The sequence below is a fragment of the Pecten maximus genome, chromosome 4, assembly GCF_902652985.1.
Source record: "Pecten maximus chromosome 4, xPecMax1.1, whole genome shotgun sequence".
In the NCBI taxonomy this organism is placed as follows: Eukaryota; Metazoa; Mollusca; class Bivalvia; order Pectinida; family Pectinidae; genus Pecten; species Pecten maximus.
Genome location: NC_047018.1, coordinates 6,757,565 through 6,778,848, shown reverse-complemented (window position 1 = coordinate 6,778,848; position 21,284 = coordinate 6,757,565). Strand labels below are relative to the sequence as shown.

Sequence of the window (21,284 nt, the reverse complement as noted above, 5' to 3'; positions counted from 1 at the left end):
TATTCTGTTGAAATTAAACCAAGCATCAAAGTGTTTTGGTCACGAATACTGAATATTCACCATCACTGAGGCTAAGGAAGGAACAAGTTAGGATAGCTGAGTGTTTATCAGAATTAAGGGATAGATAAATTGCATGCATGGTATATATAGAGGTTACACAACGAGTGGTTGTTGGATATGGAATTTATTTCACACGAGTAAGTTATTTTTTAAAAGTTACAATAATAATATCCGCTTGAATCAAAGGGAAATGTGGCCAAGTCTTATTTCGCATATGCAAATAAGGTGTACAGGTGACGGCCGGGACCCGGTGAGGTGACATCATTCGATTATTGATAATGTCAATGACAATTTCAGCTTGGGTCAAAGTTTGAATTTTTGACCAATCAAAAGGCCGGAAGGTCATATTCCATTGTGGTAGAAATTGTATTTCTGTCTGTACATGTCACTGATATACCAATACATGTAACAGTTCTGTATCTATTCATAACCCTGTAAATACAGATTGTTGAGCTGGTGACATTCCAGAGTTATTTCCCTTTGCAGACCACCCGGAGGATGTCCAACAGATGAGTCGAATTCTGCACTCTGTTTTGTATACCTACATCATTAAGGGACAGCTGGCCAGAGGCCTGGACTTTGTGGACAGTCTAGTGATTCAGGCCAAAGTGAGCACATCTGTATCTGAGCAGGATGACCACTCTCTTATGATGACCATTGTCACTCATTCTCTCAAGAAGTCCCTAGTAAGTACCTAATGATGACATGGTACAGAAATATGTAAGACTTCTCGTATAAGTACCTAATGATGACATGGTACAGAAATATGTAAAGACTTCTCGTATAAGTACCTAATGATGACATGGTACAGAAATATGTAAAGACTTCTCGTATAAGTACCTAATGATGACATGGTACAGAAATATGTAAGACTTCTCGTATAAGTACCTGATATGGGTTGATGTAAATATTCTATTACCTGATGATAACATCAATTGAAAATAAATCCTTTGTTTTAAAAACTTTCTTTTCTTCTTTGGAAATGACACAAGCTTTTCCCAAATTCTAAATTGATTGACAGCTGGAGTACAAAGGAATAGACATGTTACTGTTGTATTTACTCAATTGCCTCTTACACCTTTGCCTTGACAGGAAGGAAACCAGATGGTGCCTTGTATACGTAATCGCTGTATCAGACAGTTGGTACAGACCATGGCCAGGTTTATGGCTGCCTACTTCAGTAACCAGACCATCTATGTGTTCCCTCCCCACAACCCTCAGTCCCTGCCTGTAATGCATATGGGGCCTGTACAACTCAGTAAGTATACTGGACACTGTCTTTAATAAAATCTCTAACCAAAGTGGTAGTGGACAAATCTATAATAAAATCTATAACAAATCTCCAGATTAAAATTAACCTATTGTATTTAATTTTTGACTTGGTATAATTTAGGTAACAGAATCCTTCCTAAGTACCATGAAGACATCACCAACTTGGTGCGACAGGAGGGACTGAGTCAGACCTGGACCACAGAGAGGGTGGTGGAGTACCTCCTCCTCAGCGGCCTTGTGTGTGAGGCTGTCTGGTTTGCTGACAAGATGGGGGATTGGAAGGCAGCTTTCCTGCTCTCTGTGGCCTGTACTACCCATCACTTAGTGTCTCCAAGGCTTTACAAGAAGTAAGCTTATCAATTGATTGTGTGTTAGTGTTTAATGTTAACTGTTTGTAATAAGTTATAAGATTAGTAACATGATTGTATCTGTATATGTTGTTGTCAAAGCCTCAGTGTGTATTTCCACCGGATTTCTGATTTAAAATGCTATAACAGGTATCCTACATAAATATTCTGTTAAGTAAGTCAGGTAATATTCCTATTTTACTTGGCTGTATTGAAGTAACTACTTTCTACTGGTGTGACTGCCTGTATGGATCACCGTTTTAACAAAACATCGGTGACAAACTTAGATCGGGACTTGCTTTCAGAAATTCTGTCTCTAAATCTCATGAATGTATGTTCTTGTGATTCCCAGAAAGAAGAGGCCCCTGATGCTGCCAGAGGAGCTCAGTCCCACTGCCATACTACAGGGCAAGCTCGAGGCCCTGATCCACCTTGACAAACGCAAGACCGGAGCTACTGTTAAACAGGAGGAAAAACGAGGTACACATTGGTCATGTTGAATTAGATCATAGATAACCCTGATTGGAAAAAGGAAGGTGTTCTTAGCTTAGAAAACATTAAAGTAGATGTGGATGTATTGGTCTAATCATCTTTTTGACTTGTGGGCATTATTTAGATTTTTCCTAATATTGTGAAGATACCATAGTGCTATACATTGTAAAGACCACTGGTATATGATAGGGTCTGCATTATACTTACAGACTTCATCCCCATTGATAACGAGACCAACCTTGTGCAGCTGACACGGACAGTTGAGGATATACTGACTGCTGGGATCATCAGTAATGTAGAGACAGTGCCATGGCTGTTGTCCAGTCTGGTGGACAGACTCAAACATGTGGTGTCGAACTTCTCTCCGCTGGTACCCAAAGATTTCTACCTGCCTGCCCCTCCTGTGTATTGTCCACAGCCCTCTGAGACAGAAAAGGTAGCTGATTTGTAGTATATTACACAGTTAATTACAATTGATAATTGATTGTGTATCAGAAACATTAATCCTGTACCATTCACTACTCCTATTATTTCTTTCAAACATTATATCTGCACAGGAGACTGGAGGTTCCCACGAAGCTCAGCGAGAGAAGCGACTACGTTTTCAAATCTCATCATTGGTACAGCTGATTCTGGTGATTATGGAAGCATCTCATGTTTCTCTTCCAGCGGCTCGCTGGTACATACAGGAATTGTCTAAAGCTCAGACCAAGGCTCAACAATTCAAGGTAAGAAACCTGTACACATCACTGCAGCTTACTGATACAATAAACAGGAACTAAGTTAGTGCAAGGCTCAATTATCAAAGGTAATCTGTAAAGCACACTTCGGCTTTACAGGAACTCTCAAAAGCTTAACAGTTAAAGGTATGGTTAGAAATCTGTAAAGCACACTTCGGCTTTACAGGAACTCTCAAAAGCTCAACAGATAAAGGTATGGTTAGAAATCTGTAAAGCACACTTCGGCTTTACAGGAACTCTCAAAAGCTCAACAGTTAAAAGTATGGTTAGAAATCTGTAAAGCACACTTCGGCTTTAAAGGAACTCTCAAAAGCTCAACAGTTAAAAGTATGGTTAGAAATCTGTAAAGCACACTTCGGCTTTACAGGAACTCTCAAAAGCTAACAGATAAAGGTATGGTTAGAAATCTGTAAAGCACACTTCGGCTTTACAGGAACTTTCAAAAGCTCAACAGTTAAAGGTATGGTTAGAAATCTGAACAGTTAAAGGCAGTTATGTAAACAATTGAAGCTAAGAAATCTGTACAACTCACCTTGACCTCAGAACTCTCCAATTCTCTGAGCAAGGCTCAACAAGTAAAGGTTATTATGAAAACAACAATGAACATCCCTTTTATCTCTACTTTGGATGCTTATACCTGTTTAAGATTTATAGAATCTGTTTTTGTTACACAGGCAACAACTGAGGGACCCTGTCTGGAACTCCCTGAGGTTTTAGAACAGTATAAACAAAAAAAGTCTGGATTCAGTAAGATGCAGAAAGAAAGATCTGTGCGGCAGGTTGTCAACAGTTTCCGTGATTTCTGTACCATTCTGTGGCTGCTGCATTCTCGCGACAGAATGTCCAAGCTCCTGCGACAGCGAGAGGAACGTATGAATGATGTCAAATACGAGGATTATATGAGGGTAAGTTTCAGAAATCAAATACGAAGACTATATGAGAAAAGGTTTCAGAAATTCTTTCATTGGAAATTTTTGCAGCTGATTATTAGTCCCCTACCTGTGAAACTGTGGGGGACTATAGGTTCCTCGGCATCCCTGTCTGTCTGTCGGTCCTTCCACTCACTTTTCTGCACTTTTCTCAGCCATGCTTGAAGGTTTGTTGGTGAAAGTTGGTATGTAACTTCAGTATGAGTAGCTACAGATCAAGTTTGAGTTTCAGGGTTTTGGGTCAAGGTCAAGGTCAGGGTCAAGGCCAAGACTACTGTTACTATTTTAAGTGGGGCAGATAGAGGACATGTATTGGTTTAGCAATATAATTAGCAAAACCCAGGTATTGCCAGTAAGCTTGTTATTTGTATGAAGTGTTGTGCTCCTACTTATCAGTTATTATCATCATGTACATGATAATGTAGAGTGCTACCCCAGTATCATCAAGAAAGCCACTCTGCCAGAAGTATGTTTATATTTTTACAAGTGGCAGAATCACTGACTGATATTGTGATTGTTGTACATCATTTATTTTTCAGAAAAATTACATGTGGAACTATCTATCCTTGCAATCTGAAGGAATAATTGGTCTTTCCTCAATTCAAACAGATATGAAGTTTAAAGTATAGGAGTAATATTATAGCTGTTTAGATAAGAAATAAATATTGTAAGATCAACTCTCATTACAAAACTGAAAATGTATGTGATACAACGTATTAGTTTGTTACTTATAACACTAAATGTTGCTCTATGTTTGGTTTTAGGAAAGCTGGGAATCTAAAGAAGGGGAGAGTTGGGTGAAAGATTGCTTCAGTAACCTACAGTGGGCTGTCCACATGGCCGCATTCAGTCGATTCTTGCCAGACGAGGGATGTGTGTACAAAATCATGCTCTCCCTCCTCTTCGAACTCCCTGCGAATGAAGACACAGCTGACATACTAGCAGAGTTCTTTTACGATCCTGACAATTTGGATGCTGAAGTTCAGGAAAAACTGGACAAGTTACTTGCTGTGTGGCAGGGTGTGTTTATAGAGCCTGAAGATGATGGAAAGTCTGCAAGGCCAGACACTTCCATTGATAACAATGATGACGATAATGAAGGAAGGAAGTCGGTTACATTCTTACAAGTGTCACCAAGGGGGAAAATTCTGTCAGTATATTTCTTCAAACAGTGTGAAGTTGTCATGAAAGTGATGAAAAAGAAATCTAAAATCTTTGGTAAGTTTGAAGAATTTGTTTATGACCGGTCTGGCAAAATTAATAAAACAGACAGTTTGAAAGGAAACGGCCACAAAAGTAAGAATGGATACCATATAGGATGTAGACCTTTTGAAACTAAGACATCTTACCTGGAGTTTTTAGACAGTTTCTTTGACATCTCGTTTACAAAGATCCTGGACACTGATACTGATCAACACAAATCCTTACCCTTATTATTGCCGTTCTCAGAAGAAATATGTGCCAGACAGTTTCATGACATGGATGTGAAATCAGGGACAACGATGCACAGTCGCCAATGCTTGGTTCCCATGACGCCTCCTCACAGAGCTGTCAAACGAACACAGAGTGAATCGGTGCTACAGTACAAGGGGTCTAAGATTAATCCCGGATTCTACAGAAGTGCCAGCGCAGTTGAACCTAATACAGGGGTGGGTAACTCCTCCGGACCTCCAAGCAGCAGGCAACAGTCCTCTCCACGTGGTCGAGGAAACATGACTGACTTGGCATCAAAGTTTGCACAGTCTGAGGATGCTCTGTACAAAGACTCGGCTGCACAAGATGACACAAGGGTGTTACTGGATGTGGATTTTGGGACCAAGTACCATCACTTGCAGAATCTGCTAGACTGGCTTTCTCACTGGGGTGATAAGAATCATTCTCTTGGCCTCCACTGGAAAAGAGAGAAAGACTTGGAATTCCGGCCTACTATGAAGATAAATGTTCCACCTACTCTAGTCATACTGGGTCTCTGGTTGGTTGAAAACAAGTACACACCTTCCAAGAAAACCCATAAGGCAAGTCGTAGTTCTGAGGGACAAAACCTGTCTGTCATTGAGGAGGACACTGTTAGGACCAATAGGTCAGATGTGGAGGCAGCAATGATCCAACAGACACAAGTCAAACAGGTCGAGGTACCAACAGGGTCAATAAGAGTACGAAAGGACAAAGGTCAAAGGTCACCCGTCAGACAGGACCTTGGCATGTCATCAAGTATGAGAAGTTTCTCTTCACATCACACAGAGAATGAGTATGACCTAGAAACAGAGGAGGTGCACACAGCATATGAGAGAGTTTTAGATGGGTGAGTAATATTAAGTTACAACAAAATATTTATGAAAATGTTCTTAAAGAAATTTGTTAAGGATAAGCAATATAAGTTTTATTACATATCTTATCAGACATATTATACTTCTACTGTGTTTTCAGTGACACCAAAGAAGATAGTAGTTCCCTTGAAGTGAGTTCACTGGGTACAGATGAATATGAACCAGAAATGCGTCAGACTCTGTCCATCATCCGAGGGTGAGTCCATCATTGAGGGTTGGTATTGGTCTGTCAACATCTGAGGGTGGGTATTGGTCTGTCATCACCTGAAGGTGGGTATTGGTCTGTCATCACCTGAGGGTGGGTATTGGTCTGTCATCATCTGAGGGTGGGCATGGTCTGTCATCATCTGAGGGTTGGTATTGGTCCGTCAACATCTGAGGGTGGGTATTGGTCTGTCATCACCTGAGGGTGGGTATTGGTCTGTCATCATCTGAGGGTTGGTATTGGTCTGTCATCATCTGAGGGTTGGTATTGGTCTGTCATCATCTAAGGATGGGTATTGGTCTGTCATCATCTGAGGTTTGGTATTGGTCTGTCAACATCTGAGGGTTGGTATTGGTCTGTCATCATCTGAGGGTTGGTATTGGTCTGTCATCATCTGAGGGTTGGTATTGGTCTGTCATCATCTAAGGATGGGTATTGGTCTGTCATCATCTGAGGTTTGGTATTGGTCTGTCAACATCTGAGGGTTGGTATTGGTCTGTCATCATCTGAGGGTTGGTATTGGTCTGCCAACATCTGAGGGTGGGTATTGGTCTGTCATCATCTGAGGGTTGGTATTGGTCTGTCAACATCTGAGGGTGGGTATTGGTCTGTCATCATCTGAGGGTTGGTATTGGTCTGTCATCATCTGAGGGTGGGTATTGGTCTGTCATCATCTGAGGGTGGGTATTGGTCTGTCATCATCTGAGGGTTGGTATTGGTCTGTCATCATCTGAGGGTGGGTATTGGTCTGTCATCATTTGAGGGTGTTGTTTTGTCTGTCCATCATCTGAGGGTGAGTATTTGTGTGACAATCATTTGAAGGTGGTTATTTGTCCAACATCTGAGGGTGGGTATTATCTGTCCAACATCTGACGGTGGGTGTTGGTCCATCATTTATCATTACTTACATGATATTGGTTACTAATGATTCTTTTTTGAGAAGTCTTCTGCTTGTTTATGAATTTTCATCTGAGGTGTTTAATCATGAATTTCAGTGCTGGCCCCCAGAGGTCGCGGAAGTCACTCCGACACACCAGTCCTGATCATAATCTGTCCTACCTGAACAGAATCCACAACTTCCAGTCTCCAGACAGACATAACCAGCGCTCTCCTAACACCAGTACACCCAAATCTCAACGGTCCATGCGACGTACTGGCTCCCCTGGAGCCAGGTCGTCTAAGAGACCTCCCCAGGGAGAACTGGGAGGAGACCTCGCCTCACAGTTACAAGGCATAGTCAGGTCGGAACTGCGTAGGATAATGGAGGTGAGGATTTAGTGTTATTCAGAAGGTCGGGATTAACAGAATTTTCATTAAGAAGTTTTGAAGATGTAAAATTAGAAACAGTCAATGAGTAATTATCAGACATAGTGATACATTTGAAGACATATGTATTTTATTGGTACTGTAACCAAAGGTCACCAATCTTATCACTATGTAGGCATCACATTTAACGATGGGGGATATACTGAAATTAGGTTGTCTGTCTGTCTGTCTGTCCTGCCGTCCCTCCCTCCATAAACAATTCTTGATTTTGACAATAGACCCTTTGTACAAGCTGCCATGTCTTGTAATTATAAAGGGTGGTAACTCGTAAAAGATATATATAACAAAACCTACTCATCAGATATCTCTTTTGTTTCATCCTGAAATAGTGTTCTGGGTGTGATATCTCTTTCCATAAGGCATACGAGGGCTGATTGATATGTTGCGAGCCTCATATTGAAGGATTTGAATTTTGCCAGACATATTGTATTATTTTTTAACATAATCCCCTTCAATATCTATACACTTTTGCCAGCGGTGTTTAAGAGTCTCAATGCCACTTTTATAGAACTCCTTTTCTTGGCTGTTCTGAAAGTCATCCACTGCATGTATCACAGTCATCATTGCGCCTTTTGTCTTTACTAGAGATAGACTAATAATATATGTACCTTAAATGGTTGATAATTTGTCTGTTTGTAGGTACAACACACCAACATGCTGGCTATGATGGGTGCACTGGATGACCAGGACTATTCACAGTCCCCACCCCCTCGGAGATATCCTCGTAGGCCACAGTCACAGTCCCCATCTCGTGGGGAGAGGAGGACAACAGAGAACCGCGCCACAAGCCCTATTAGAGGGTCAAGGGGTAATAGTCTTGACCGTAGCACCATGAGAATAGAGGAGCTTGATCGTACAGAAAGGTCAGGAAAGAAGGGGTCAGTCAGAGGAGCCCTAACAGAGTTAAGGAATTTACAAGGCAGTACTAGTCAGTCCAGGGCGAGGTCTGGGAGTAGGTCACCTACAAGGAAAGAAAACCTGGATCGGTCAGCCAGAGACATGTCAGCATCAAGGTTAGGAGGTCGAGACAGAAAAACTGAAGTTAAAGAAAACATTAATGTACAGCATTCCCAGCAACATAGCAGTGAACCAATTCACTTTATTCCGAAGTTTTTACGTATTCCAGCTGAGAGGGATCTGAATGAGGACCAGGTACGACTCCCAAGGATTCCCTCTCAGGCCTGGAAGGAGAAGGACGATGAGTATGCAGATAAACCAGCAGAAAACATCAATATTCCCCTCCTCAATGTGTATGGAGCACATGCTCCATCTAGATTGTTCCCAGGGGTAAACAGATTCCCTGGTGAACAGCTTCCCCATGTAACCTCACAGTACCCACCATATGGACCCCCTCCTCAGTACTTTGAGAGTTACATAGATCCAGATCAACAAAATACTGACCAATCTATTGGTATTCCACTGTTAAAGATGCCAAATGAAACAAAACCCTTTCTGGGGCCCCGTCCAGAACCCACCTTTGGAAGGCTATTGGCTCCACATCTGATTCTGGGCAGTGAACAAGAGAGGCACCAACAGGAGATGGCCAAGCAGAAACATACCAGGGAATTTCACAGACAACAGGTAAATCACTCACATTATCTTCTGGAAACTTGTGACACTTTTAGAAGAAGTACATGACACACTGTTGATAATATTTGTGGTAGGTAGGGGTGATTTTTGTTGTATAGACCACACTTTATAAAGAATAATCAGGTAACCGCTATTTTGGAAAAAAGTTAGCTTCAATTAAAAAAAGTTGTTGATATCAATTTGATAAAAACACAAGTTGCTAATTTTTTTTTTTTAATGTTTTTGTTTGTTCATCTTCTAGGTTGAGAATTTGGAAGAGTTAGATAAACAAAGGTTTGGGGAGAATCTTCTCCACATAAATTTGAAGCACCAGGAACTGAGAGAACGGAAGGAAGAAGAAGCAAAATCAAGGAAGAAAAAACAGAGAAATAGAATATTGCGGTCTGAATCTCCAACAGAATCTGAATCCAGACGTACTGTAAGTAGATAAATTATATAATACAGTGGTAATGGAATTGGCTTTTGGATTATCTGTGAATGTATTGTAACTGTTCAAATGAAAACAGTGATGAACTGAGTGACACTTTGATATCAACTTCAGGTAGAACTGTGCTTGCTATGGTCACAAGGTGATGTTTGTAAAATTATCACAGGTACCTGGGAGGAAATATTGATATTGGTCACCATTTGTGTAATGTAAGTTGCGTTTAATTGTAATATCCTTGTGCATTTTACAGACACCAAGAAAGGTGGTCACACCGAGAGCAGTCACACCAAGAAAGGTGGTCACGCCAAGGAAGACTATCACCCCTCGTAATAGGGGCACTGAGGGTGAAGATGAGGAGGAGATAGAGGAGGAAGAGAGTACAGATGTTGTCGAGACTGGTGACGACATAGATGAGACCTTAGAAGAGGAGGATGACTCAGAAAATATTCATGATGGTTATGCTTTTAAACCAGGTAATTATTCTATTTAAGTATGTTGAATCAGGTCATTGTTCTCCATATGGGTGCAATTCACTGAAGGTCGGACTATCTTTTAATTATTGCAGCTTCCTATCATGATTTAAAATGCTGCTTACAATTTCAATACTACTTAAATCAGGTATGTACTTGTAAAATGAAAAGGCATTCTCTGAGAAATAATTTACTGATTTATCATTCCATGTGATGTAATTTCTTTCTTCCAGGTTCATTTGATAACTACCTTGACCTTGATGAGAAGTTGGGTCCTGAGTCTGACACCAATGCCAGGATACAGTACAGAACGGCCATGATCCTGAAAAAACAGCGACAGAAACGCAAAAAGGTAAGTAATAACTGATTTTTTTAAACATCAGGAGACAAAGATACCTTTTACAATATTTTAGACATTTGATTTGGATATGATGTGATGTTTGAAAATATCCAAATCACAATTGTGTAACATACTATCAGAAACCCTGTAAATTACTTTTTTGAGAAATTATACTTGAAAAACACAGTTGAAGAGTGTAAAATATGTTGCTTAGAAAAAAAAATTCACAGAAAAGTTATGTGTATTGTCAGGTTGACTTCTCAACCAATACCACAGAGTATGCTGATATGGGCACAGATGCTGACGAGGCATTTGAGAGTGTCAGGACTGCAGAGGCGGCTACCTCTATCACTAAAGATACAGGTATTATACAAAATAATGTATTACAGTAGTGTAGTTAATGGTTACAGAGGGGGCTACCTCTATCACTAAAGATACAGGTATTATACACAATAATGTATTACAGTAGGGTAGTTAATGGTTACAGAGGCATCTACCTCTATCACTAAAGATACAGGTATTATACACAATAATGTATTACAGTAGGGTAGTTAATGGTTACAGAGGCGTCTACCTCTATCACTAAAGATACAGGTATTATACACAATAATGTATTACAGTAGGGTAGTTAATGGTTACAGAGGCATCTACCTCTATCACTAAAGATACAGGTATTATACACAATAATGTATTACAGTAGGGTAGTTAATGGTTACAGAGGCATCTACCTCTATCACTAAAGATACAGGTATTATACACAATAATGTATTACAGTAGTGTCGTTAATGGTTACAGAGGTGTCTACCTCTATCACTAAAGATACAGGTATTATACACAATAATGTATTACAGTAGGGTAGTTAATGGTTACAGAGGCATCTACCTCTATCACTAAAGATACAGGTATTATACACAATAATGTATTACAGTAGGGTTACGTAGTTAATTGTTAAAGAGGCGTCTTCCTCTATCACCAACAATACATGTATTATACAAAATAATGTATTACAGTGTAACATAATACTAGTTGTGCAGTTAGTAACACTAACAGAGGCAGCTACCTCCGTCACCAAACAAACAAGTATTATAATGCAAAATAAGGCATTACTGGAAGTACTCAGCAGTTACAATTCTTATTTAATCTTTCCAAATATATCAGGTTCAAGATCAGTAAAGTGTGCAAAAGATAATCACTGTTTTTGTTACTTTAAATTCTTAATGCTTTTTGTTTGTGTTTTACCTGAGCAGGTGTTGACCCGATCCAGGAGGCTATAGTAGAGTACAACAGGGCACGACAGGGTACCGCCTTACCCCCAGACATTTATATGGGACTTCGGTTCGGGGATGGGGAGAACCAACCTATGTCAGACGTAGCTCCTGATGGCAAGCAGGTATGATATTAGTGTAGAATATTCTAATTTTGTTCTTACTGCCAGCACAATGTTAGTTGAAATGGTCAAGGTTGACAACTTCTTTTGAAATGAATGCTGTCCTTACTGTTACCTCATTGAGTTTTACTGATTTTAAAGCCCAATGACACCCTGCTCTTGGCTGTCCTTCAACTTCAGAAAGTACATGGGGTGTAGCTGTAGGCCTTTAGTACAGTACACTTGTAGCAACAGTTCAGTAGTCATTCAAAAAAGCACATCAGCTTAAACACATACATTACTGTTAGCTGGAGCTTGTGTTCATGATAAGCCAATGAAAGTTCAAGGGAGGGGCCGGAAGTTGAGTGCTTGTCAAATAGCAAACATACTGGTTGACTGATCAAAAGTATTCCAGGGACATTTATGGGAACTTTCCAAAATCAATTAACCTTTTGTGTAGAATAATCTAAATAATAAACAAGTGTTGTTTGAAAATCAGATTAAAAAATATGCTTATTTGGACAATAATATACCCCAATGAGAATAACCACCATAATTATTTATTGCAAAAATATTTTTGTTTGCCAATAACAATATTGAACATTGCAACTTGATATATTAGGTATTTGTATAATTTGTGTAACAATGCTTGGAATCTTGTTAAACGAATGGAGGTATTCTGTCCACAACTCTGCCTGCTAAGACAGAGGATACTTATTAAATGTGAATTTTGTCATCTGTAGGGTAAGCCGAAAGGTCGTTCATACCTCAACGTGGTAGACCTTGATGCTGCAGCTGTCCTAAAAGATCTCCGAGCCATCAGAGATGAGGAGAAGGTGCAGGAAGATTTAAGTTTACTTCCAACCTCTGAAACATTGTCTGCCAGAGGTCGCCAACAGGGTCAGGACTTTGGGAATCTCGAATCCTCCCTGAGAGAAGCTCTGGAGCCACGTGCACCAGTCCGGCCCTTCAGACAAGACGCTGTCACTGTCAGTATGTTCCAGCAGCATGTTGGTGCAGGTGGAGAAAGGTAAGGTGGTGCTTCTCACATTCTGATAAGAATTCTCTGTACAAATCATATATAATATATCCCGCTACAGTGACATTCATGAATGCCTGCTTCCCAAACTGAACTGTATACTAGGTTTTATCCTAGTTGATTTTACCTGTCCTATTTCAGGGTGTCTGTGGCAGTGATGCCACGTGACAGTGTGGTGGACACTCGTGCGGGAATAATACAGCGCCTGCGAGATATGAACAGCCAGGCACTGGCCATCGACCAGATGTCCACTAAAATTGAAAGGGACTTCCAGACGACACACATGGTCAGTAGGATACAGCTATTTATCCCATAACTTTGTCTGTTTCTCAACTGATGTGTCTTGTGATAAACTTCGTAACAGTGTGTTAATGTTTTCGTTTACACAACGCAGTGTCTAACCACTTAAAGCATCCGATTGGTCGTTTCAGACCCCCAACCAATCTGATTGGCTAAACTCTTGCCTTTGACCACAGACTACTTTTACCATCGCTTGTTTTTCCTGTCATCTATCAATAAAAGATATCCACAATTCTGTGTTGCCAAAACTTTCATATTGATTTAGATAAACATCCGTCACTTGTTGGGGAACCTCTTTTACAATTACAAATGTATTCACAGTTGCTTTTTGTCTGTCTGTCTTCCGTCCGTCCTTCTGTCCATCCATTATATATAGTCTGTAAGTGCAACCTATAATTAAAACTTTGTTGTTACTAATTATTAGCTAACTAGTGGTTGATCTTGATTGGATGTTAAAGATGGTTGACATCCATAATGTCATGTTTTTCCTTTAAAGTATGTCTGAACAGTGTTATATCTCAGGAAATTTCTAATTGTCAAGGGCATGCTTTGTTGAGCTCACATTGAATGTTTTCTATGTGGTAAGCATTGTGTTACCGGAAAATGTAGCATTATTATAGGGTATGACCCCAATTTCCCATTGATGCAGGTTAAAGGTCAATGTCGTCTTCATGAAGACAGGCCTTTGTATTGGACAACTTGTCCTTCTTTTATTGATGTGACTTCAGGCTCCTGTTGGTGTATAATGTTTAAAATACCTGGCCACTTCTGAATATCATTTACTGATTCAGAAGCTATTTTTGTATAAGACATTCTTTGGTATGTAATTAAAGTTATTAGAATTATAGTACTGAAGTGTTTTAGATACTTCAACACAAGATAAAAGTTGAATTTAAATGTAATCTTAGGTAATGTGTAGATTGTCTTGATTAATGTTTGTAGATGTTGGACACATTAGAGAACTTAGTGGAGGCAGATGAACCCCAGGAGAGGGACAGGAGTCCTTCGCCATCTGGTAAAGCTAGTGCTAGATCTGAAAAAGCCAGTTCAAGGAGTCGTAGTCCAGGATCAAAAGTGTCTCATCGGTCTCCAGAGGCTACAGCTCGCTCCTCTAGTCGTAGTCCTGGGCCCAAAATATCTCATCGGTCACCAGACGCTACAGCACGCTCAGCAAGGACAACAGCTCGCTCAGAAAGAAGTCAGCGTGGACAAAGGTATAGATGATACCCTTTACTTAAAGTCTTCATTTCAACACTTGGTTTACTCCAGTGTCTTTGATGTTTAATAAAGATCAAATCATTATTATATTGATTGATAATGATTATTCATTGATGATTTAATGTCAAGTGTGTAGGTGTTACTGAAGAATAAAATTCTAATACAAATTCATAGATTTTTTATTTTGGATTTCTATATTGTGACATTTATATTTAATGTATGTATTGTGATTCCCAGCCCTGATCTGGTTGGTGTGTCCGGTCTCTCTGGAATCAGTGACATTATCGGAGACATGGTCCAGCGTGGTGAAATTGACCTGGAGGATGCGGGATACACACCTAAAGAGGCAGAGGAGTTTGCCAGGAAGGTCAAACTGAGGTAAGCACCAACAGACATAGTTTTGAAGGTCAAACTGAGGTAAGCATCAACAGATATAGTTTTGAAGGTCAAACTGAGGTAAGCATCAACAGACATAGTTTTGAAGGTCAAATTGAGGTAAGCATCAACAGACATAGTTTTAAATGTCAAACTGAGGTAAGCATCAACATAGTTTTGAATGTCAAATGGATTAATGCCTGAAGATTCTATGGAAGCTTGAAAAATCACTTGTTCCGGGCAGGCAGGATGAAAGGTTGAACATAATAGTTTGACATTTGACTTTAACGACTGCTACCTTAAAAATGTCGACCTGATTAGGTTTAAATGAGATAATATTGCAGTTCAAAGTTTTTTTTTTTTCATGTGTCTTGATCAGCCAGGATACTTGCCCATGATTATCTGTTTCAAATCCAGTATCCAAAATGACCCTGGATTATCTGTTTCAAATCCAGTATCCAAAATGACCCAGGATTATCTGTTTCAAATCCAGTATCCAAAATGACCCAGGATTATCTGTTTCAAATCCAGTATCCAAAATGGAAAATTCCTTATAGACAGTGGAACAGTATCTAGGTCCCTGATATCATTCCCAGTATTTGCCTGATTTTCTATGCATTGTACTCTATCTTCTGATAGTTTTTGGTAGTGTTTGACATTAGAGGTAGCACAATACACATTTACCCTGTTACAGTGCGAGGAGTGGGCGGTCACCAGACAGGGACCTCCTACAGAAAAGTCTGGAGTTGCTGGAGAAGATGGGTGACAAGGTGAAGTATGGAAAAGAAGAAGAGGATGTGGAAAGGAAGGAAGAAATCAGAGCCTGGATGAAGGAGAAACGATCTACTCGTCAGGAAGAATACTTACGAAAGCTGGCAGAGCTGCGAGAACGAGAACATAAACCATTCAAACCAGGCCAAGATACCAGCTTTAGGGTGGGTTTTCTGTTGAGTTTGATTCAGCTAATTTGTAGAAATCATAATTTACTTGTAAAATTAATATACTGGAGTTGAAATTAGTAAACAGACTGTATATGGGCTGTCAGGTTCACTTGGTAGATACAATCAAACTTCTTATGTCATAGTTGAGAGGCATGATGGTGTAGAGGTAGGACACAGGGCTATGTGACAGAAGAGCCACTAGTTTAATTCCTGGCACAGGCACTGTATTTAATCCTTGATCAAGAGATACTTTATACTTTCATTTTCAAACTGGTTGGATATGATGTGATTTTTATACTATTTTTATGCATTTATTGTAGGGTCCTGCAAATGAATTGAAAAAGGATAGGAAAGTAACAGGAAAAGAAAATATGGACAGGCGTATGGATGAGGCTCAGAGCCTGATAGCTGACATCATTACTGATAAACCTAAACTCCCAAAACAAGTTTTAACAAGAGAAATAAGTCCCAAGCGAAGTCGACTGTCCCAGGCTAGAACAGACTACAGTCCCCAACGTAAGACTGTGACTCTGTCTCCAACTCAGTCAAGGAGACAAGTCGGTCCACAAAGACAGCCTGTCCAACATTCTCCTGACCGCAGGGAGACAAGTCCTAAGAGACAGACAGTTACCATAACAACAGACATGCCCACAGAGTACAAGCCAGGGGTAACACAGAGTAGTCGACGTATAGCGTATGATGATCTCCCAGCCAATCCTGTCAAGAGACAGGGAATCATGAAGCCTGCTAGGGACTACAGTCCTCCTGAGGTCAGACATATTCCTCCTGGAGTCCCAAGGCTGCAGCTGATAGACTCAGGAGAAATCTTACATAAAACCATGGAAACCACAGGTGGTAAGTCGTTGAAATATTGTGTAGATACACTGATGTGTAATTGTAGTTTTCCTTATGATCTGTTGAGTATTATTACTAGTGAGATAATTGGTAGTCGTATATAAACTCATTGTTTGCTAGTCCCTGAAAGTGTAGATATCTGATTAGCAATGTTGTAGATAATGAGGTCATTTCGAGCAGGAGCTGCTTTTATTAAAGGGCTGGCAATATTTGGCGTAAAACTTTTATCAATTATTACATATATTCATGTTTTAAAACTCTTTATATAGAAATGTAATCTACTGTCACCTGTGATTTCAGGTGAGATATCTGCCTATGCCAAGGCTGTTGAGGAAATGGAGGTGACTAAAAGTGATGACATGTTTATGTCTGATCGATTGGTACCTTCTCCTGAACCACAGCAACCTCAGTACAAACCCAAGCCTTTCCACAAGATGGTGAGGGTTCAGAGGCCGGAGCTGACTAGGAAGTACCGTGAGGCTAAGGTCACACCTGTGGTCACAGAGGCAGACATCAGAGATTATCAGGATGATGACCTAACCACATCCAGATCTTGGACTGCATCAAAGGAACTGACCATAGAGGAAAAACAGAAAATTTACGGTAACATTATATTTAACTTCATTGTCAGATGGTTCAGCTGTTCAAATCAGTCCATGGTCTGTTGTCTCTCAATAAAATTATTTCTAAGTAACTATAACAGTGAAAATCACTGTTGGAAAATATTTATTGTGTAATATTTTCAAAAATTATTATCAAAACTAAGCCTTTTAATTGCAGGAAATTAAAATTGTCTGTAAATGTGTTTTGTACATACCTAAATCAGTGCAAAACAATAGCATAACAATTGGTTGGTGGATGTGTATGTTTGAGTTTGATTGTCAGAACAAAGTGGCTGCCCATGCTATTTTGAGACTTATCATCTGACTGTTCAGTCCCTTCAATCTTTAAATATCAGATTTGAATATAATCATTTGAAATACAGTAATACAGCAAACTCACTAAAGAATGTTTCATCAGATATCTTTAGGTTTAAATGATGCAACAAATGTGAAAACCCAAGGCAACCAAGAACCCTGAAAAGCTGTGTTACATACTGTATATCTACATTATGGATAAAAAGTGCATAGTGTTGTCGGAGGGTGATCTGGTAAAACTGTACAGGTACATACAGTGTGATCTGGTAAAACTGTACAGGTACATACAGTGTGATCTGGTAAAACTGTACAGGTACATACAGTGTTGTTGGTGGGTGATCTGGTAAAACTGTACAGGTACATACAGTGTTGTTGGTGGGTGATCTGGTAAAACTGTACAGGTACATACAGTGTGATCTGGTAAAACTGTACAGGTACATACAGTGTTGTTGGTGGGTGATCAGGTAAAACTGTACAGGTACATACAGTGTTGTTGGTGGGTGATCTGGTAAAACTGTACAGGTACATACAGTGTTGTTGGTGGGTGATCAGGTAAAACTGTACAGGTACATACAGTGTTATTGGTGAGTGATCTTGTAAAACTGTACAGGTACATACAGTGTTGTTGGTGGGTGATCTGGTAAAACTGTACAGGTACATACAGTGTTGTTGGTGAGTGATCTGGTAAAACTGTACAGGTACATACAGTGTTGTTGGTGGGTGATCAGGTAAAACTGTACAGGTACATACAGTGTTGTTGGTGGGTGATCTGGTAAAACTGTACAGGTACATACAGTGTGATCAGGTAAAACTGTACAGGTACATACAGTGTGATCTGGTAAAACTGTACAGGTACATACAGTGTTGTTGGTGGGTGATCTGGTAAAACTGTACAGGTACATACAGTGTTGTTGGTGAGTGATCTTGTAAAACTGTACAGGTACATACAGTGTTGTTGGTGGGTGATCTGGTAAAACTGTACAGGTACATACAGTGTTGTTGGAGGGTGATCTGGTAAAACTGTACAGGTACATACAGTGTTGTTGGTGGGTGATCTGGTAAAACTGTACAGGTACATACAGTGTTGTTGGAGAGTGATCAGGTAAAACTGTAAAGCACATAAAGTGTTGTTCAACTTGTGGAGGTTGACCTACAGCAAATTAGGGATTCTTATGCAAAGGAATTAGAAATTCAGGCACAGGCATCACAAAAACTTGATTTCATAATAAATATAAACTTCCAATGGAGATAATTCTGATATATTGCTTTAATAGAATATTATTTAAAGCAGATTTTCACACCTGGTTTTTGTGCAGCATTGCGTTGGTGTCAGTGTAGCTCAAACATTTATACTAATTACAGGATCTAAGAGGTTACCTGCTCCTAGTAGAATCCCTGTTGCATCTCCAAGAACAGTAAAGACCTATACAGAGAGGCTGCAGGAGATGAAGTCCAAACAGCCAGCCTTCACTCAGCCTATCATGCCTCGCTCTCACCGACCTGGCGGAGGTTCAGGTATGTAACTCGTCATGGTCAGAGCCTCAGTCAGTTATAGATACACTGTACTTAGAAAGTAATTTAAAGTTTAGTGTTTCTGGATGATTTCAGTTAGCATCATTACAATAGCAAAACTCATTTCCACTTTTACTAATAGGTATTGATTCCTTCGTCTAATGGTGAGTGGGTTATGTCAGGAAGAATTAACTGCTTTTTGGGATCATATAATAATAATAATCGCTATTTTTTGAGTTACACGATTGATCCCAAAGTGATACAGTTTGGGCTATAAAGCCAATTATTAGTAAAAAATCTTATCTCAAGAAAATATGAAGAGGTTAAATTAAGTAATAGTATAGATATGCATGTTGGAATATATGCATAGATGTATATGTGGTGATGATAGTTGATTATTGTAAATTAGAGAAAGTATCCCAGGATGCCTCAACCTTGGCCTTCCTTCCTTACATGCACTTTGTTATCAGAGAAACATGCACCTTGTTAATAACTAGGATATATTTAGATGACAAATTGGTAATTATCAAATGTTTGCTTATAAATCTTCGGTATAATCTATTTTATTATAAATTTAATTGATGGTAATATTGTTTTGTTTTAGTGAGGAGTTCACAGGTGACCAGTGTCTCCCGGAGGAAGACTGGGCCCCCACACAAGCCACTCAACTATGTGGAACGGCTACAGAAACTCAGTGAGGGTACTCACAAGCCTAGAGGTAAGGGCTGTGTGTATACAGTATCCTGGATACTGCCAACATCACTAACCTTACTGATTATTGGTATGACTAGATTAGTGTGGCCACATAACCTCTACCATAAATATGAGTATCTAGTATGAACTGTAACTATAAGTATCAATAAGAATCTGGTATAAGATGTAACTATAAGTATCAATAAGTATCTAGTATAAGAGGTAACTATATATATCAATAAGTATCTAGTATGAACTTTAACTATAAGTATCAATAAATATATAGTATAAGATGTAACTATAAGTATCAATAAGTATCTAGTATAAGATGTAACTATAAGTATCAATAAGTATCTTGTATAAGATGTAACTGTAAATATCAATAAGTATCTAGTATAAGATGTAACTATAAGTATCAATAAGTATCTAGTATGAGATGTAACTATAAATATCAATAAGTATCTAGTATAAGGTGTAACTATAAATATCAATAAGTATCTAGTATAAGATGTAACTATAAATATCAATAAGTATCTAGTATAAGATGTAACTATAAATATCAATAAGTATCTAGTATAAGATGTAACTATAAGTATCAATAAGTATCTAGTATAAGATGTAACTATAAGTATCAATAAGTATCTAGTATAAGATGTAACTATAAGTATCAATAAGTATCTAGTATAAGATGTAACTATAAATATCAATAAGTATCTAGTATAAGATGTTACTATAAGTATCAATAAGTATCTGGTATAAGATGTAACTATAGATATCAATAAGTATCTAGTATGAGATGTAACTATAAATATCAATAAGTATCTGGTATAAGATGTAACTATAGATATCAATAAGTATCTGGTATGAGATGTAACTATAAATATCAATAAGTATCTGGTATAAGATGTAACTATAGATATCAATAAGTATCTGGTATAAGATGTAAGTATAAATATCTATAAGTATCTAGTATAAGATGTAACTATAAATATCAATAAGTATCTAGTATAAGATGTTACTATAAGTATCAATAAGTATCTAGTATAAGATGTAACTATAAATATCAATAAGTATCTGGTATAAGATGTAACTATAAATATCAATAAGTATCTAGTATAAGATGTAACTATAAATATCAATAAGTATCTGGTATAAGATGTAACTATAAATATCAATAAGTATCTAGTATAAGATGTAAGTATAAGTATCAATAAGTATCTAGTATAAAATCATGTTTCTTTGTTGTCTAGCTGCCACCGGCAGGGTGAAGACTGCCACTTTCATGAGGTCACACAAGCCTATCCACAAACCAAAGACATATGCAGAACAGCTACAGTCCCTACAACCTAAACCTGGTCAGTTGATATTCTTTGCTTCTTTTTGAGTTTGTGATTCAAATACCTTAATATAAGCCTAGCACATGAGATTTTGGTTGAATTCAATTGTAGTTTTCTGAAAAATGTTGATCGTCATTGTCTGTCCATTGTATTTACTCTCCCTGAGACACAAGAAGTTTAGACCATATATTTATGTGGAAATAATT

General features: G+C 38.8%; 1 protein-coding gene across 4 annotated transcripts in view; it reads left to right on the top strand.

Annotated features, from left to right (window-relative positions):
- The window catches only part of LOC117325082, a 51,667-nt gene that overhangs the window by 28,700 nt on the left and 1,683 nt on the right, over positions 1-21,284 (top strand). For all 4 annotated transcript variants that reach the window (XR_004532130.1, XR_004532129.1, XR_004532128.1 and 1 more), the window contains exons 13-38: positions 547-746; positions 1,153-1,318; positions 1,454-1,679; positions 2,032-2,159; positions 2,381-2,607; positions 2,729-2,899; positions 3,586-3,816; positions 4,605-6,142; positions 6,268-6,363; positions 7,368-7,638; positions 8,338-9,279; positions 9,530-9,706; positions 9,966-10,188; positions 10,419-10,537; positions 10,777-10,888; positions 11,773-11,915; positions 12,635-12,921; positions 13,072-13,216; positions 14,173-14,444; positions 14,686-14,826; positions 15,518-15,758; positions 16,085-16,619; positions 16,920-17,222; positions 18,899-19,051; positions 19,653-19,766; positions 20,992-21,096. Coding sequence is in view for 1 of the 4 variants with exons in the window: in XM_033881014.1 (XP_033736905.1) it covers positions 547-746; positions 1,153-1,318; positions 1,454-1,679; positions 2,032-2,159; positions 2,381-2,607; positions 2,729-2,899; positions 3,586-3,816; positions 4,605-6,142; positions 6,268-6,363; positions 7,368-7,638; positions 8,338-9,279; positions 9,530-9,706; positions 9,966-10,188; positions 10,419-10,537; positions 10,777-10,888; positions 11,773-11,915; positions 12,635-12,921; positions 13,072-13,216; positions 14,173-14,444; positions 14,686-14,826; positions 15,518-15,758; positions 16,085-16,619; positions 16,920-17,222; positions 18,899-19,051; positions 19,653-19,766; positions 20,992-21,096 (7,266 nt within the window). In the remaining 3 variants the exon portion in view is untranslated. The remainder of the gene's footprint in view (positions 1-546; positions 747-1,152; positions 1,319-1,453; positions 1,680-2,031; positions 2,160-2,380; positions 2,608-2,728; positions 2,900-3,585; positions 3,817-4,604; positions 6,143-6,267; positions 6,364-7,367; positions 7,639-8,337; positions 9,280-9,529; positions 9,707-9,965; positions 10,189-10,418; positions 10,538-10,776; positions 10,889-11,772; positions 11,916-12,634; positions 12,922-13,071; positions 13,217-14,172; positions 14,445-14,685; positions 14,827-15,517; positions 15,759-16,084; positions 16,620-16,919; positions 17,223-18,898; positions 19,052-19,652; positions 19,767-20,991; positions 21,097-21,284) is intronic.